General features: G+C 40.6%; 7 protein-coding genes across 7 annotated transcripts; 3 read left to right on the plus strand and 4 right to left on the minus strand.

The window, feature by feature from the left end:
* Positions 1-555: 555 nt before the first annotated feature.
* On the plus strand, positions 556-3502 carry BDF20DRAFT_841429 (major facilitator superfamily domain-containing protein). The gene is made up of 7 exons (XM_053079453.1): positions 556-1100; positions 1220-1233; positions 1315-1335; positions 1432-1506; positions 1605-1847; positions 1921-2188; positions 2255-3502. The coding sequence occupies exons 1-7, from the start codon at positions 886-888 to the stop codon at positions 3363-3365; spliced, it is 1947 nt and encodes a 648-aa protein (XP_052940162.1). The 5' UTR covers positions 556-885; the 3' UTR covers positions 3366-3502.
* A 355-nt stretch (positions 3503-3857) lies between these two features.
* On the minus strand, positions 3858-5124 carry BDF20DRAFT_830994 (uncharacterized protein; the record flags this gene model as incomplete). Its single annotated transcript, XM_053078404.1, has 5 exons — positions 3858-3954; positions 4109-4152; positions 4501-4642; positions 4794-4923; positions 4986-5124. 5 exons carry the CDS (start codon positions 5122-5124, stop codon positions 3858-3860), a joined length of 552 nt encoding a protein of 183 aa, XP_052940163.1.
* An 828-nt stretch (positions 5125-5952) lies between these two features.
* Positions 5953-6515, minus strand: BDF20DRAFT_830995 (uncharacterized protein; the record flags this gene model as incomplete). The annotated part of the gene is made up of 2 exons (XM_053078405.1): positions 5953-6070; positions 6100-6515. 2 exons carry the CDS (start codon positions 6513-6515, stop codon positions 5953-5955), a joined length of 534 nt encoding a protein of 177 aa, XP_052940164.1.
* Positions 6516-6862: 347 nt separating this feature from the next.
* Positions 6863-8804, minus strand: BDF20DRAFT_830996 (uncharacterized protein; the record flags this gene model as incomplete). The annotated part of the gene is made up of 2 exons (XM_053078406.1): positions 6863-8661; positions 8756-8804. 2 exons carry the CDS (start codon positions 8802-8804, stop codon positions 6863-6865), a joined length of 1848 nt encoding a protein of 615 aa, XP_052940165.1.
* Positions 8805-9725: 921 nt separating this feature from the next.
* BDF20DRAFT_841447 (uncharacterized protein) lies at positions 9726-12383 on the plus strand. Its single transcript, XM_053079454.1, has 8 exons — positions 9726-9843; positions 9948-10374; positions 10473-10664; positions 10759-10788; positions 10869-11598; positions 11677-11717; positions 11836-12032; positions 12119-12383. Exons 2-8 carry the CDS (start codon positions 10193-10195, stop codon positions 12322-12324), a joined length of 1578 nt encoding a protein of 525 aa, XP_052940166.1. The 5' UTR covers positions 9726-9843; positions 9948-10192; the 3' UTR covers positions 12325-12383.
* A 199-nt stretch (positions 12384-12582) lies between these two features.
* On the plus strand, positions 12583-13118 carry BDF20DRAFT_830998 (uncharacterized protein; the record flags this gene model as incomplete). The annotated part of the gene is made up of 2 exons (XM_053078407.1): positions 12583-12858; positions 12933-13118. 2 exons carry the CDS (start codon positions 12583-12585, stop codon positions 13116-13118), a joined length of 462 nt encoding a protein of 153 aa, XP_052940167.1.
* A 344-nt stretch (positions 13119-13462) lies between these two features.
* On the minus strand, positions 13463-15571 carry BDF20DRAFT_908742 (WD40-repeat-containing domain protein; the record flags this gene model as incomplete). The annotated part of the gene is made up of 2 exons (XM_053083515.1): positions 13463-15006; positions 15139-15571. The coding sequence occupies 2 exons, from the start codon at positions 15569-15571 to the stop codon at positions 13463-13465; spliced, it is 1977 nt and encodes a 658-aa protein (XP_052940168.1).
* Positions 15572-15575: the final 4 nt, after the last annotated feature.

The raw sequence follows: 15575 nt of genomic DNA on the forward strand, positions 1-15575 counted from the left end.
AAAAATGAGTTTGAAGATTTATGTGAACAAAGGATAGAATGACACTTCTTCCTTACTAATAATCTTTCATTTCAAGATAAATGCATTTGCAAGTATTCTACAAATTGGAAAAAATTATATATGTATACATACAAAAATAGCCAATATGTAATACTATAATATGCTTTTCTTTTAATCATGTTTAGTTATCTGCCATTTTGGAAAGCGTAATAAGAGAAACAGAAAAGTGGCAACCTCTGTTTTTCCGTTGACAGATCTGTCAAATATGTCCATCATCAAGACAACGGAAAATATCAATAAAATAATTTGCAATCCAAATTTGCGAGACATACCTTTTCATTGTCAACATCAGTGTTACGTGTGGAAAACATAAATGTCAAACAAAACCTGGATAGCTTTCCCTAAAATAGCTCCTTTCCTGATGTTGACTAATGCGTTTGGCTTCATTGATATAGACAAACATTGAACGGTTTAAGAAATTTAGACGCCTTACTGAAATGTCAAAGATAGTTTGTCTGTGAATTGACTTTCGAAGAAAAAGGTACTGAATCGTACTTTTAAAACATTGCTGCTGCATAAAAATGGAAGGAAGTTGGGGCATAGTTTTTGTGATATCCAGGCATTTTACCTTTTAACAAATGTAGGCAAAAGGCATAAGACTTAAAAACACACGTTTTTATTCTTTTTCCCTTTTTTTACGTCATTTTGTCTTGAAAACAGCAGAAACCCGAAGACAACGCAATAATTAAAGTGTCAAAGGGCAGTTTCTGATCATACTCTTTTCTCTCTTTATCTTAGTGACTATCTCATCATAAACAAAAGTTTCAATTGTTTCTCTTTTTCTATTCTTTCCTATTTCTTTCTAATTTTACAATTATAAAATAAATGGCACGGATAGAAAGCAGCTTGCCGAATATATACAATGAGCCTCATTTGTATGATCGGCCAAGTGATTTCTACGATGACAACGAGGAAGACGATGCGCCCATGTTACCCAACTCCATGAACGCGCCGGCCAACTTGAATCCACATAACAGTGGATATATACTTGGGCCCAACAAGACATTTAAAATTATATTCCTTACATTATGCTTAGCAGGGTAAGGAGCAGTAGCCCCCTTTGTCTAGGGAAATTGTTCGATGCCTCTATCCGTAACACAAACTAACATTGACTGTCTTGCTGTGTCAAATCAATTTTAACTATGCTATTTATTGGCAGACTGCAGTTTACATGTAAGTAACGATCATACTGAAAGCATAACACGATCAAACATAAACAATCAACTATCTTGTATTAACTGGGTATGTTCATAGGGACTGTAGAAATGGCTTACGGTAAAGTCAAAGTTTGATGATCATTGGAAGTAGTAACATGAAAGGTTATCACCTATGCAACATTTGGAGAGGCTGACTATCTCTCTATACGACTAGGCACACCCTATTTATTATCATTGGGATTATCGAAATCTTATATGTCACTGGTATGGATTGCAGGACCGCTATCAGGTAAAAAAGGATGAAGGAGGATTTAAACTTGCATACATCATGTTCCATTATTTCAACCATTGGATTGACATGCGCCATTGTTTTTCATCCATCTTCAGGCCTTGTGATGCAGCCGTTAGTCGGGGTTATTTCAGACAGTTGCAGATCAAAATGGGGCAGACGCAGACCATTTCTAGTGGGAGGCAGCATTGTAGTGGTTCTCAGTTTACTAGCGATTGGCTGGACAAGAGAAATTACTGGCTTATTAACGAATGATTCAGAAGGAGGAAACACATTCACAACAGTTTCCATTATAATAGCTATTGCTTCGATCTATACCCTAGATTTCAGTGTGAATTGTGGTAAAGTACAGCCATGGATCGAGGGATGGAAACTACATTGTATAATTTGTTTATTGTGATTTTCCTTCTGTAGTACAAGCTTCTTGTAGAGCATTGCTTGTGGACTCATTACCGCCTTCACAGCAAGAGGATGGAACAGCATGGGCTGGCAGAATGGTTGGTTTAGGCAATGTAGCGGGATACTTTATGGGATATGCAGATCTTGTGCGTGTCTTTCCCTTCTTTGGGGATACTCAATTGAAAGTACTATGTGTCTTTGCTACAATTGTACTATTAGCTTGCGATTTTATTACGTGCTATACAGTAAAGGAAAAGGTTTTCGAGCCAGAATACACTTCCAGGTGGGTGTACTATAAGAACGCTTTGATTGGAGAAAAGAAGCATGTAGCTCACCACCTTTTTCACAGAAAGAAAAAATCGCCGTTTGCTCTCTTTTCAGACATATTCCGAAACATTTGGCATTTACCTCAACCCATTCAACAAATTTGCAATGTACAGTTTTTTGCTTGGATAGGTTGGTTTCCATTCTTATTCTATTCAACAACATGGGTAGCCGAAATATACACGAGAACATTACTCGTTGACGACAACGATACATTAACAGACAAAGTGGGTCAAGCAACAAGAGCTGGCTCTTTCGCATTCCTTGTATATTCACTTGTATCTCTATCGTCTTCATTCATTGTCCCTTTACTCGTTTCACCCTCGTCAACACTTACCAACAAAAGGGACAATAACACCGAGACCAACCATGAAGGATTTACTTTACATTTACCTGGAGGCCGAGAGTATCAATTATCAATCTTGAAGTATATAAGAGTGTCCTTCTTGACTCTACCACGCGCATGGACCATCAGTCACTTTGTATTTTGTATTTGTATGCTTTCAACTGTCTTTGTAGCCGATGTGACAGCAGCAGCCGCTGTGATAGGTATATGCGGGATTAGTTGGGCCATATCCATGTGGGCACCCTTCTCTCTGCTTGGAGAGTTTATATCAGAACAGGAAGCGAAAAGCAGCAAGAATACCAACGTACCAGCGAACGGCTTATACTACCGACCAGAAATGATGGGTTCAAGGGTCAGTTTAGCGGGCTTGGGGATGATAGGAGCTGAGCCCACCTTATACCATCCCGTAGCCTCAAGAGAGGAAGAAAATATTGAATTATTAGGTGTCAAAAAGTCTGAAAGCAATCCTATGAAAGAAATAGGAGATAGTACAGACAACGGAGAAAGCAGCAGTCAGGGTGGAGGACTGGATGACGAAGAAGTTCAGCGAGAACGCAGATCACAGAATGCAAACACCGAGCCGGCTGCTGCTGGTGTGTTATTGGGTATCCACAATATGTACATCGTTTTACCACAGTTTTTGGTCACATTTTTCAGTAGTATCGTTTTTCGACTGTTAGAAAGTAGAGATGAAGCAGCCTCCACCGATGCTATTGGAGTGATACTACGATTTGGTGCTCTTATGGCTGGCGTTGCCGGCTTATTGAGCATGAAAATTGGAAAAAAATAATCATACCACTATATTATTGTTACAGTTAATAACTTAATAAATGATTCCCTCAAACTTTGCGTATTTCATTTTGCGCAAGAAAAATTCAAAATTAACAAACGCCATTAAAGAATTGTTCGACATGAGATGATTTTGTGGGTAATAAATTACTTGCTCATGTAAACGCCGTTTTTTTTTTTTCTATTTTTTTTTTTTTTTTTTTTTTTTTTTTTTTTTTCTTCGCTGCAAAAAAAGCGATCAACAGCAATAGTTACTTAATTCAATCTTTCACTGTTTCTTTCTTGGTCTTGAAACGATTAGAACTTCTAGATTGACTGATCTTATCATGATGAAGCTTTATTGTATAGACTTATATTATAGATGTATAACACAAAGAATAAAGATGTGCGAATTTTAAAGAGTTGAAAAATGATTGCTATCTTTTATCTACTATGGATCCTGCTGTGTAAAGCAAGTATTCGGGCTAACCAGCAGCAGATTTTGATCGAATATCTAGCCATTGGGCTTTCCATAAACAAATGGTGTAGTATACAAATCATACTTCTTGTTTTTTTTGCTAGCAAGGGAAGTAGTGGAAGACTGAGGTACGCTAGCGAGCAATAAGAAGAAAGGCTATTAGTTACGTTGACCAGGAGACCCCCAAATGGAACGTAAAAAAAAAACGACCTAAAGAAAACCCAACGAAACATAAAGAGTGTAAAAATGCTCTACAGAATGTAACCCATCTATCAGACCAGACTTACCTATCATTTTGAATCACTTTTGCTATAAGTGATCTAATACAATTCTATGAACAGTATAGAAGGCACAAAAATGGTATACTAAGGAAGACAATTTTACAGCAAGCTTCAAAGTATACAATCATTCTAAAGCCTGAGTTGTGATAGCAATCATTTTTTGAAGTATGTAGGAAGAACGGATATCTTGACAGACAGCCAATGTGCTATTCCAAAGGGGCAGTCTTCTGGGCCAAATAGGCTATAAGTAGAGGCAGCCATGCAAGCCAAAATTTCACAGCTGTCGCTGCTCTAGTGACATCACCATTTGAAAGGATGATCACTATTGCTAAAACGAAAGTATCAGTATGCGTTTTTAAGATTGCTTTGGAATCAAAACAAAGCTGGAAATAGCTTACCTCACATGACATAGCCTTTGAGAACATCTTGACCGTTGGAAGGTAAAATATTGGAAATGAAGGCAGGATAATAATACTGTGAACTTTCAATTGCCTGGCCAAGCAAGCAAAGGCGTAAAAGTAAAAATCAATGAATACATTTCTAGCAATAGAAAGGAGCAGTGTTAGTTAGTTGCATTCTCAGACGACAAAAAAAAGAAAGGAACATGGACTATTTTCACTCACCATAGTATCAAGTGTCGACAAAAGTACACATTTGTCTTTCTCACCTTCTGCCATAGGATGAATGTCACCTTAACAAAAGAAGAGAAGGGTCCTCTGTTAAAGTGCGCAATGCATTGACCAGACAGTAAAATCGGAAGCGTTGAGGTTGAACTTGCAATTCTTGAGATAAAGCAATGAAACATGTGTAGCGTAAGTATGCTGTACAACAGATAAATATCTTGCGTTATTCTTGGCATTATAATATGAAGTGATATACTTACTTACTGTCCGAAAAGGACAAGGGTTTACAGAAAGAGGCCATGGCCATGAACGGCAACTAAATGACACGCAAAAGGATAATTCAGTGCGATAAGATAGATTATACAGTTTTATAACAGCGTAGAGTTGAGAAACAGCCATTTCAAAGGATGCCAGAGATTGAGATGATTTCAAAAGGTTTTTAGAGTTAAAAAGTGTTTCTAGCTTGCGGCCGTAGGGTGTTCAATAAGCGTGATTAAAAACCTTTGGTAACATTCAGATAGATATACTTTGTTCAGACTGTAGCCAAGGAGTATATTGCAGTGTTGGGTGAGATTCAGTTCGCCTTAATGTCGTTTTATCAGATAGTATAAAGGTTTTTGATCCGTTAGCCAAAGATAAGGATTCATTGTTTTCTTGCTATTTCAGAAACACTACAATGACTGTATTGACACCCCCTATTTATTCAGGTAACGCAAAAGACATTACTTGAAGTAGGTGAAACCAGAATAAACAGAGTGAAAAGAGAGGCACCCAAGCTAGAAAAGAATAGTTGACAAAGCATGCCACCAATCATGCTAAAGAGTATGCACAATGCAGATGAGTTGACTCCACTGAGAAAGAGAAATGCCACAATGACTGTATTGTGCGGAGAGTAATTAGCCATGTTCATCCAGACAGCAATCAAGTCTTGAACGAGTTTTTGAGGTAGCGGAAATAGAGAGACAGACAGAATCACTCTAAATCCAACAAGCCAGAAGAAGAACACGGCCAAGGGAGTTTAGGACATCACAAGCACGCCACCAATCATGCTACGAAAGAGTGTGCACAATGCAGATGAGTTGACTCCATTGATAAAGAGAAATGCCACGATAACTGTAGTGTGCGGAGAGTAATTAGCCATGTTCATCCAGACAGCAAATAAGTCTTGAATGAGTTATTGAGGTAGCGGAAATAGAGTGACAGAAGAGATAAAGAGACGGAATCACCCTAGATCTCAAGCTGAAGAGGAACATGGCCAAAAGAATAGAACACATAAACAAGCATGCCACCATTCATGCTCAAGAGTATGATCAGTGCAAGATTTTGATTCCCAATAGCAAAAAGACTACACACAAGGATAGTGATACAAATGACTTTTTAAGATAGTGTTGATGTGCAGCAGCTCTGCTATTTTCTAGTTGTCCCATCGGTTTTTTATGTTTGCTGGAAAAGAAACCAGTCGAGATGTCTTGTTTCTGACGAACAAAATCAGTTCTTTGTAAGAAACATGCTTTTGAATGAGGTGTTTCTGTTGGTTTTTTCCAGCATTTTTGAGTCGTTGAAGAGATAGAACAACGGAGACAACCAGAAGGGAACCGGATGGAAAGGATGATTATGTACGGTTCTGTAGGAATCAAACAAAGAAGCCTTTGAAAATCGCCAGGGAAGAGTAGGCAAGAGATAACCGACAGATTCACTTTGCTGCTTTCGGCAGTAACAGTCATCCAGAGAACAGTTAGAGATACATTACCCCCTGAGCGCGACATAACAAAGACTTGAATCGCCGCCATTTCAGACGCCCGGTAAAGAATTCGGCAGACAACGAGCCAAGAGCAGCTTTTGCAATTCTCCAGACCCCAATGATTTCATTATAACAAGCAATTTTTGCTTTTTTTTTCTTTATGACAAAGAGTTCTAAAAAAAATTGAATAGGAACAACAAATTGAGTCATTATTTTCTTTCTTGAACGGTTGGTTTTTTTTTTTTTTTTTTTTTTTAAAAAAAAAAAAAAGAGAAAAACTTACCGAAAAACAAAAAGAAATCTGCGGGTTGAAGAGATAAATATGCCCAAACCCTCCCAAAACCCGTAACGGCCTTTCGACCATTACTGCATATTTACTTTTGTTTTCGAACTCCTTTAGAACAGCCAATCTTCAGCTTCAACGTCATTAACATCATTGTCCTCAGAGTCGGACTCAGCTTTGACAGTCGTTGCTGTCGAAGAGGCGGCGGAGGAAAGGGAAGTGAAGAAGGCGGCGGAGGTGGTGGTGGTGGTGGTGGTGGTGGTCGTTGCTGTTGCTTCGAACGTTGTTGTCATCGTTTCTGTTGAAGAAACGGAATTTGAAGAAGCCACTGGGCCAAGGCTACGTACCAGACGTTCGCGAAGAACCGGTGCAAGAGAAGGAGAGGCAACCGTGGCAGAGGCACCTTGGACACCAGGGCGATGAGGAGCAACATCGCTTTCCGAACAATCCACGCTAGCATCAATATCCATATCCGTTGCATGAACCTCAGCAGAACAAGAAGAAGCCCATACGCCAGCAGGATAAACGTCATTCACAGAAAGGGAATTGATACTTGATGGTACTACTGCCGATAGGGGGGCATCAACAGCAGCAACAACAGTGGCATCAGGGTTCCTCACTGAAAGCATCATCGATGGTGGTAGATGACGACCAGCAGCAAGTGAATGTGAAGCCTCTTCCATTATGATATCCTCCTCATACATAATGTCAACATCCATTTCATCACAAGAAGAAACAGAGTGAGAATTACTACTGTCACCAACAGAACCAGAAGAGAACAAGTAATCCGAAGAGGTGACATCTTCATCGATCATCATGGGAGTAGCGCCAGAGGGAAAGTGAACTTCAGTACAAGGACCAGAAAATTCCCAATCCATAGCTTCGTCCTTATTAATCGAACGTTGATGACTACGGTTACGTCGGGCGAGCAACTTACCCTTACGAGCAAGAAGCACACGCGCACAACGATCCGAAGAAAGTCGATTGCGATGGAGCCACAAACATAACATGAGCGGAAGACCACTACGTCGAAAGCCTTGAGCGATAGAGCCAGAATACCTGTAGCTCGAAACAAGAGTTTGCGGACTACTTTCATGCACATCCATAGCAACAGCGGGAAAAGAAGGCAATGATGGGTAGACCTCAGGTTGAACCATAACAGGTGTTTCGTTGACAGCAGCTACGATGATGGCCGGGGCGGTAACAGCACTACTAGCAGCACTACGCAATGCAGCATGAGACGGCCAACAATAATGTCGGGAAACAGAGGGAGCAAAGGTAGGCTTTTCAGCTACGAGAACAGCACTACGACCACAACTACCGATACTACTACGACCGAGAACACGGCCAACAACCGGTGAACGATTTTTAGGTCGAACAAAGGAAGCGGCAACACATGTTGTGGAGGAAGCAGCAGCAGCAGCAGCAGAAGCAGAAGCAGGCGTAGAAGAAGCAGCAGGCATAGCAGACTGTCCAGAATCCGATGAGGCAGCGAAGGCACGGCGAGCAAAAAAAGCATCAGCACGGGCACGACGCAAACGCTCTTCTTCTTCTTCGCATCGCCTTAAAAAATCCAGGCCATGAAGATATTCTCTATGACAATGCTGCGGCCGTGTTGAAGGAGGCAGTGGAGGCCCTTTCTTCCAAAAGAGGAACCCGTAGGCAAGCAGAATCATAACCCCATAGAAAGAGAGGAGAAAGCATTCAACCAAAAGACCGTGGGGGCGTAACCCAACATTCCAACAAAAATCAAGGACCAGGTCAGTGGCGAGCCAGTGAATAGACCCCAAAGGGCGACAAGCAAAAAAGAACGACAAGGTGTAAAGTGTGGCATACAAGACACCAAGCGAGAAGCGAACAAAGACAGAAAAGCAGACGGACAAGAACAAAGCACAAAGGCAAAAAAACATTTCTATGATGCCAGTGGTAGATGGTATATGAGTTTAAAAAAAAAAAACCAGTTCATAAAACCCAGGGCGCAAAAAAAAGAGCAAAGACTACTTTACCAGGAAATGCCGCAAAAAGACAGAGAAACAATACTATTAGTGCGAACATTTTAGTAAAGAAAAGATAAAGAAGAGACAAAATACTTTTTTGTTTTTTTTCTTTTTATAACAAAAAAAAAAAAAAAAAAAAAAAAAAAAAAAAAAAAGTACGCGTTCCTGAAAAATAAAAACAAACAACCATCGATGTGGACGGGCACCAATGACATGGCGTCAAATTTGAATGTGGTCCACTTTTCCACTTTCCGCTGTTGTCGATCATTAGCTGCTCATTGCTTTTATGTAAGGAGGTGAGGCTTTGCTCATGCAACAGTAGCCTAAAAAGTGTTAGTTTATTTCTACACAATAAACATGCATACCAACAAAGCAATGTAGCAGCCAATCAGAATAAAATGAGAAACCATGTTGCTATGTCTTTTGGAAACAACTTTAATAAACTTTAAATATTCTTGTTGCATCGTTTAGAAAGAAAACAGGTTTTCCTATCTTTTGAAAGAAATAACCCAGTAAAGATGGACCAAGTTCCGTAGAAATGAATGAATACTGACATGCACTTCTTGAAAAGTGGCGTGTTTCTCCATGGCATCTGTTTTGGATGTGATTAAAAAGCGTTGTCCTCAAAAGATACTTTTGCTATTTTAGCAAGAGGCATACTATGAGAGCAAATACCATGCCTCTATTGAAGCCTCACCTGCAAAAAAGAAAGCATGAAGGATACCTTAGCTCATGAACGTCATAGGCCACTCTCTTCGTTTCTGAAAAATGGCTGTAGACCCAATAGACAAGCATTTACAGATACAGTAGGAAGGCCTAGCGTCATGGCGTTCATACGTATAGAAACATAGAAAAGTACTTTGAATCGATGCGTGTATTTTCCCACTTGCACTTTTCTGAGCTAATCTCAAAGAGATCAAATCGACTTTCAGTCTCAGTCCAACCATTTCATTTTTACTGCTGTAGCAGCGTTTGGAGCTACCAAAAGAGTTGGGGAACTATGCAAACTGCAAACTGCAAACTGCAAAAAATAAAAAATATATATATATAATCAACCTACGCTGTAACGATGCTGTGATGATCTAAAATGAGCACATGTGAATACCATTATTTTATACAGCATGTCCTGAATACAAAAGCCGATCATTTCAGCTGTGCCTGGATCAAAGACTCATTACTAACATTTTATTTCCAAATAAAGCTGGGTCCGTCGCATAAAAGTGGATCATGTGATTACAAAGAATCGACCGTTCTGTTGAGGTCATTGGCCTGCAATAAAGTTTGGGTGTAAATGGATGGGGGTTTGCATATCATTTTTTTCCCTGCAGTGACAGAAAACTTGTTTCCCTTCCCCTCTTCTCTTCTTTCCCTTATCAAAACACTAAAGAAGCGCTCAGCAGTAATAGCAACAATCACTGTAGTTTGTCAACGAGAAGAAGCATCATCATGGAAGATATTCTAGGAGCAGCCACCAACGGAAACAGTGTGCCGCCCATTCCGGCTTCTTATTATGAAAATTTCATCGAAAGTCTAGCACAAATCGTTTCTAAACTGTTGACAGATCGAGAAACGGAAGCAGTGCTCTCATCCATTCGGTCATTTCAAGAAAAACTCAATCGATTAAGCAGGTGTGAGACAACAAAACTGTTTTTATTTCGTAGTGTCTCTTTTTTCCGTCTTTCTTTTCCTTGTCGTTTGTCTTACTAAACCTTCCCCAACAACATAGTCAAAACTTGAGACGACTTCATCTCGACATTACGGCATCAGCAGAATCAAAACCTAATCTATGTCAACATCAGGGGAAAACCTGTACACAGAATTGTACACGAGCCTTTTTGAAAACGTTCACCGTTGCTTTTGCAGTCAAGTATTTAATCGGTATTTTACCAGCCCTTCTCTCTGGTAAACTATTAAAGAGGTATAGACAAATGAGAGGTAAACAAAGAAACAAGATAAAAAGGGAGGCATTCACGAAAGCGTTTCTTTTATTTTATTTTTTAATTGATTTTCAGGCCCAGTATTTTAAGGCAAATGGCGGGAAGGTGAGTGAAGAGAGTTCAAAAGAAAGGCATGATGATGATGATGAAAACTAAACCATTTCTTTCTCCCACTGGTAAACCAGAGATACAGCTTCTTTCGCCTTGTTTTTGAGCACTTTTATCAGCAGTTACAAAGGCATTTTATGTTTATTACGCTATTACCGAAAGACCAACGATCGAGCATCCGATCGGTTGAATGCATTTATAGCAGGTAGTATAGCAGGACTAGCGATAGGCATGGATCGTGATCATCGTAGACGGCAAACAATCATGCTGTATCTTCTTACACGAGCCTTACAGTTCAGCGGTGCTTGGTTGATGATACAATGGAGTAAGAAACGAAAAGAGGATCACCCACACGAGACAAGATGGGACGATAAGCTGGCCTATGGGCTCGAAAAATACGCAGGTGTGATTGTCATGATGCTTGCCAATACACAGATTATTTATGCGTTCTTGTTCAACCAAGACACGTTGCCCAAATCCTATCTTGATTTCTTGCTCACCCATAGCGGCTTAAAGAAGGATTATCACGGCATGGCGGGTCGCGTTGCTGATGCTGTTGGTACAACGGTACATCAGCTCGTGGAAGAGGATGCATCCATTTTTGTCCCCAAAGGAGTGTCAAGTCGCGACTGCGTCTCCAACTATGTAAGCCCAAATATCGGCAGTTTTATACATCCTAAATCAAGGCATCCGCTTATATTGTGCGGTGTCCAGCATCCGCATCAAGACAACTGTTGGATACATAAAACGCTGCTTTTTAAAGATGAAATGTTTCGAGCATTGAAATTATATGTTCCTCTCAACGTGGTAAGTCAGCTTTTTTTTTTATCGTTGAATGATGTAACGTGAGCATGGAACTCAAGTAAGGCTTGTTGTCATGTATAGATTATGCTGGCAGTATTTAGACAAAAACAATTATTTGCAGAGTAAGTGCTGTTTTAAATCAAGCGTTTTTTTTTTGATACCGCTGACGGATAATCGTTTAACACTCTTCCTTTTCTTGTTCCATGTTCCTGTAATGTGGGGTAATCAAAAATAAAACAGCCCTGGATTGACACTGCAAAAATTCACCATTTCTTGTTTCAGATCAGCGCTCTTTCTCACCATGTATGTTGTCAGTGCTATGTCAACACCATGCGTTCTTCGTCGACTGACAGGAACAGAACGACCTTGGATGTATGCGGCTACAGGTACAGTGGCTGGCAGTATGGTTTTTATTGAAGCAGCAGGTCGTCAGTTAGGTAAAGAGAGAGAACGGGGCTTGCTTTTTTTTTTTTTCTCGTGAATAAAAAAACTCAGTTATTTTTCTTGTTTTGTATAACCATAGAATTGGGATTGTATTGCCTTCCAAGAGCTTTGGAAACACTATGGAAGACGCTTTTGAAGAACGGAAAAGTCAAAAGGATACCAAACGGAGACATCTTTTTGTTCATGCTGTCCATGGGTACTCTAATGACGTTATATCAAAACGATAAAGATACAATACATTCACATTATTTGAGTGTCATGACACGTTTTTTTGGTCAAAACTGAATAAAGAAAAGAGAATTGAAAAAAAAAAGAAATGTTTATAAAGAAAAAAGGGGCGGGGGCCAATGATAACAAAGCTTTTGAGAAAAAAAGAGAAAAAAAAAAAAAAAAAAAAAAAAAAAAAAAAAAAAGGAAAAAAAATAACCTTTTTTTTTTTTTTTTTTTTTCTTCTTTCTCTGCCCTTTTTTATTTTATTTTATTTTTATTTTTCTTTTTCTTTATACCCTTTTTTTAAAAACTGTTCAGCTTTTTTTCTTAGAAATGGCTCAAACCAGACAATCCAGAATTGTGAATAAAACGACAGAAAACAAGGCATCCGCCACTAGTACCACTGCGGCTACTACGTCTTCCACTGCAAAGGGAACAAAAAGAGGTAGACCTGCCAAATCATCTGATAAATCCGCCGCCGCTCCCGCTTCTAGCGCTACTACTGGAAAGAAGAAAGCCAAAACAACCCAGAAAAATAAGGAGGAGCAAAATGAAACGGAAAACACGGTCAAGGATTTAGATGTCTCGGAAAAGAATGGAGCTGTCGAGGTAACAAAGAAAGTTTTCATTCACGCGGATTTCATTTTAACAAACATTACGTGCCCTTTTTGATTCATTCACAGACTCCAGTGAAGAGAAAGCGTGGAAGACCCGCCAAGGTCACCAGTATGAAAAAGAAGGAAGACAGCGAAAAGAAGAAGGATGACGTTTCTGGTCTCAAACGCGGAAGAGGCAGACCAAGAAAGAACGCCTCCACCACCACCAACACCTCCTCCTCCACCACCTCCTCCACGACGACGACTGCTTAAAAAGAAAGAAAGAAAGAGGAAAACATGTGTATTTTACAATGATAAAATTACATCCCTTTTCTATCTATTGTTTTCCCTTTTTTTATTTTATTTTTATTTTATTTTTTTTTATTTTTCTTCTAATGATCAATACACATTTTCTTATTGGCTCACATACAATATAACTTTTTTCTTTCATTGGGGTTTTATATATAACTTTTTTCGAACCATCTTCAACAACACAAATACAGTACAAATAAATAATCATCATCACGACGATTTGAAGCTTTATTAAATGCCTATGGATGAGAAAGGGGAGGGGAAAAAGAGGAACAGATAAGGCATCCTCAGGGAAGAACAATGGATTAACGTACGTGGGTCGAATTGGCTGTGATACATGCCATTTGTCTCCATTGGCCATCATAACCAACTTTCCATAACCGTAATTTACCGTCATCGCCCGAACTGGACAGAATAGTGCCAGTGACATTCCATTCCACTCTCCACACTTCTGCCTGATGGTCTTGAAAACAAGCAACTAATTCAACATGATAGTGTTTCAAACTAGGGTGCATGGTGGTCATATCGCCAGAAGTAGAAGAGAGAAAGGGAGCTACTGCTGCTGCTGCTCGACCTTTTTGTTGTTGCTGTTGTAACTGTAGCTGTTGCTGTTGCTGTTGCTGCTGCTGCTGTAGCTCCTGTTGTTGTTGTTGTTGTTGTTGTTGTTGATACGTTTGTTCCGTGAGTTTATAAATGCGGACACAATGATCTTTACTTGCCGTGGCTATCCATTGATAGGATCGTGCCATACTCGGTGCCCAACTCACATCATGCACCTCTTGTGTATGTCCCGGCAGAAATTCACCAGGCAACCAACGATTATTCCCATCGTGCTTGAAGATCCTGGCTCCTATTTCTTTTCCCAAACCAACCACCATCATCGCTGTCGGTGTGCGGTTGGGACACCAATCGATACAATAGCCGCTATCGGCATCCACCGGACGATGGATATTGTGGGTCGTCGTAGCCGTTTGTAGGCCGCCTGTGGAAGAAGCGGGTGAGATCCCTCCTGCTGTTCCCACCGCCGCCGCTGTGGCAGCCGCTGTCGCTGCGGTCGTTGCCACCGCCATCGCTGTCGTGGCCGTCGTGGTCATGGTCGGGATGTCGGACATACCGGGTGTGGACAAACCATAACTTGCTACCGAGCTATTACTCGAGCTCGTGCTGGTTGTATTGGCGGGTTGCTGTAATTGTTGCTGTTGTTGCTGATGGAAAGCGTGTGGCTGCATTGTTGCATAGCCTGGCTTTGGATCGAAGGATGCTTGTTGTTGTTGCTGTGAGGGTGGTGGTGGTGGAGGAGGTGGAGGAGGTGGTGGTGTCGTTGGATGAAAAGCGTGTTGTTGCTGCTGCTGCTGCTGCTGCTGCTGCCATGGTGGTGGCTGTTGTTGATGAGGAGGTACTCCATGCTGTAAACTACTTTGCGTAGCTCCAGCCTGTGAAGGATAACCATAGGGGAGAGATGGATACTGCTGTTGATAATGCTGTAATTGCTGTTGCTGTAATTGCTGTTGTAGCATGGATTGTTGATTTTGCAATTGCTGCGAAGTGAATAACGGTCGTTGTTGCTGTTGCTGCTGCTGCTGCTGTGGCTGTGGCGGAGACGTAAGATGGGCCTTTTTGGGGTCGTAATGGGTATAAGAGCTACTCGATATCTCGAATTCTTCCATCTGTGACCATTGAGCTAAATTCGTCGGCTCAAGCGCTTCATAAATACGTATAATACCATCTGAAGAACAAGTGGCTAACCGTAGCAAACTCGGCGTGGGTGCAAATGCAATATCTAGAACAGCTCCTCTGGATTCTACGAGACGAAATCTTTCGGCCCATCTTTTCTGACTATTTCTAGGTTCTAAACTTTCGAAATGTAGGATAAAAAAAAAAAAAAAAAAAAGGAAGGGCGGCAGGGCGAGCGTTGGCTTTTAGTATATAGGCAGAGCAAAACCTCCATCCTGCTGCTCCAAAGAAAAACCCTCTCGTTTACCTGTCGTTTGCTCTTCCCAAATTTTGACTTGTCTATCAAAAGAACAACTCGCAATGACTTGTCCGTATTCAGGTCGTGCCCATGTGGCTTTCAAAATAGAAGCATCATGCGCTTTCCAGACGTCATTGAGCTCCCACACTGACGCATTAGGTCGTTCAACAAAATCCCACACTTTCAATCGCTGATCAGTGGAGCATGTCACTAGTCGTTTTCCATAAAAATCATAAGAAATGTCGTGAATGAGATCTTCATGGCCTGTATCGAACTTGGTGACACTACTCGTCATTACCGCGCCCGTGTTTGTAAGTAGAGGGTAGGTGGGTGGGTTCTTGTAGGACTTTTCAAGCAGTTGGATGGGATAAAATGTCAAAATGAGGTCCGAGCGGGGTACTGAATGAACATCAGCGGTCTTTAAAAGTCTTTTGGAAACCATTCTA

Source organism: Mycotypha africana (assembly GCF_025528875.1).
Source record: "Mycotypha africana strain NRRL 2978 chromosome Unknown BDF20scaffold_1, whole genome shotgun sequence".
Lineage (NCBI taxonomy): Eukaryota > Fungi > Mucoromycota > Mucoromycetes > Mucorales > Mycotyphaceae > Mycotypha > Mycotypha africana.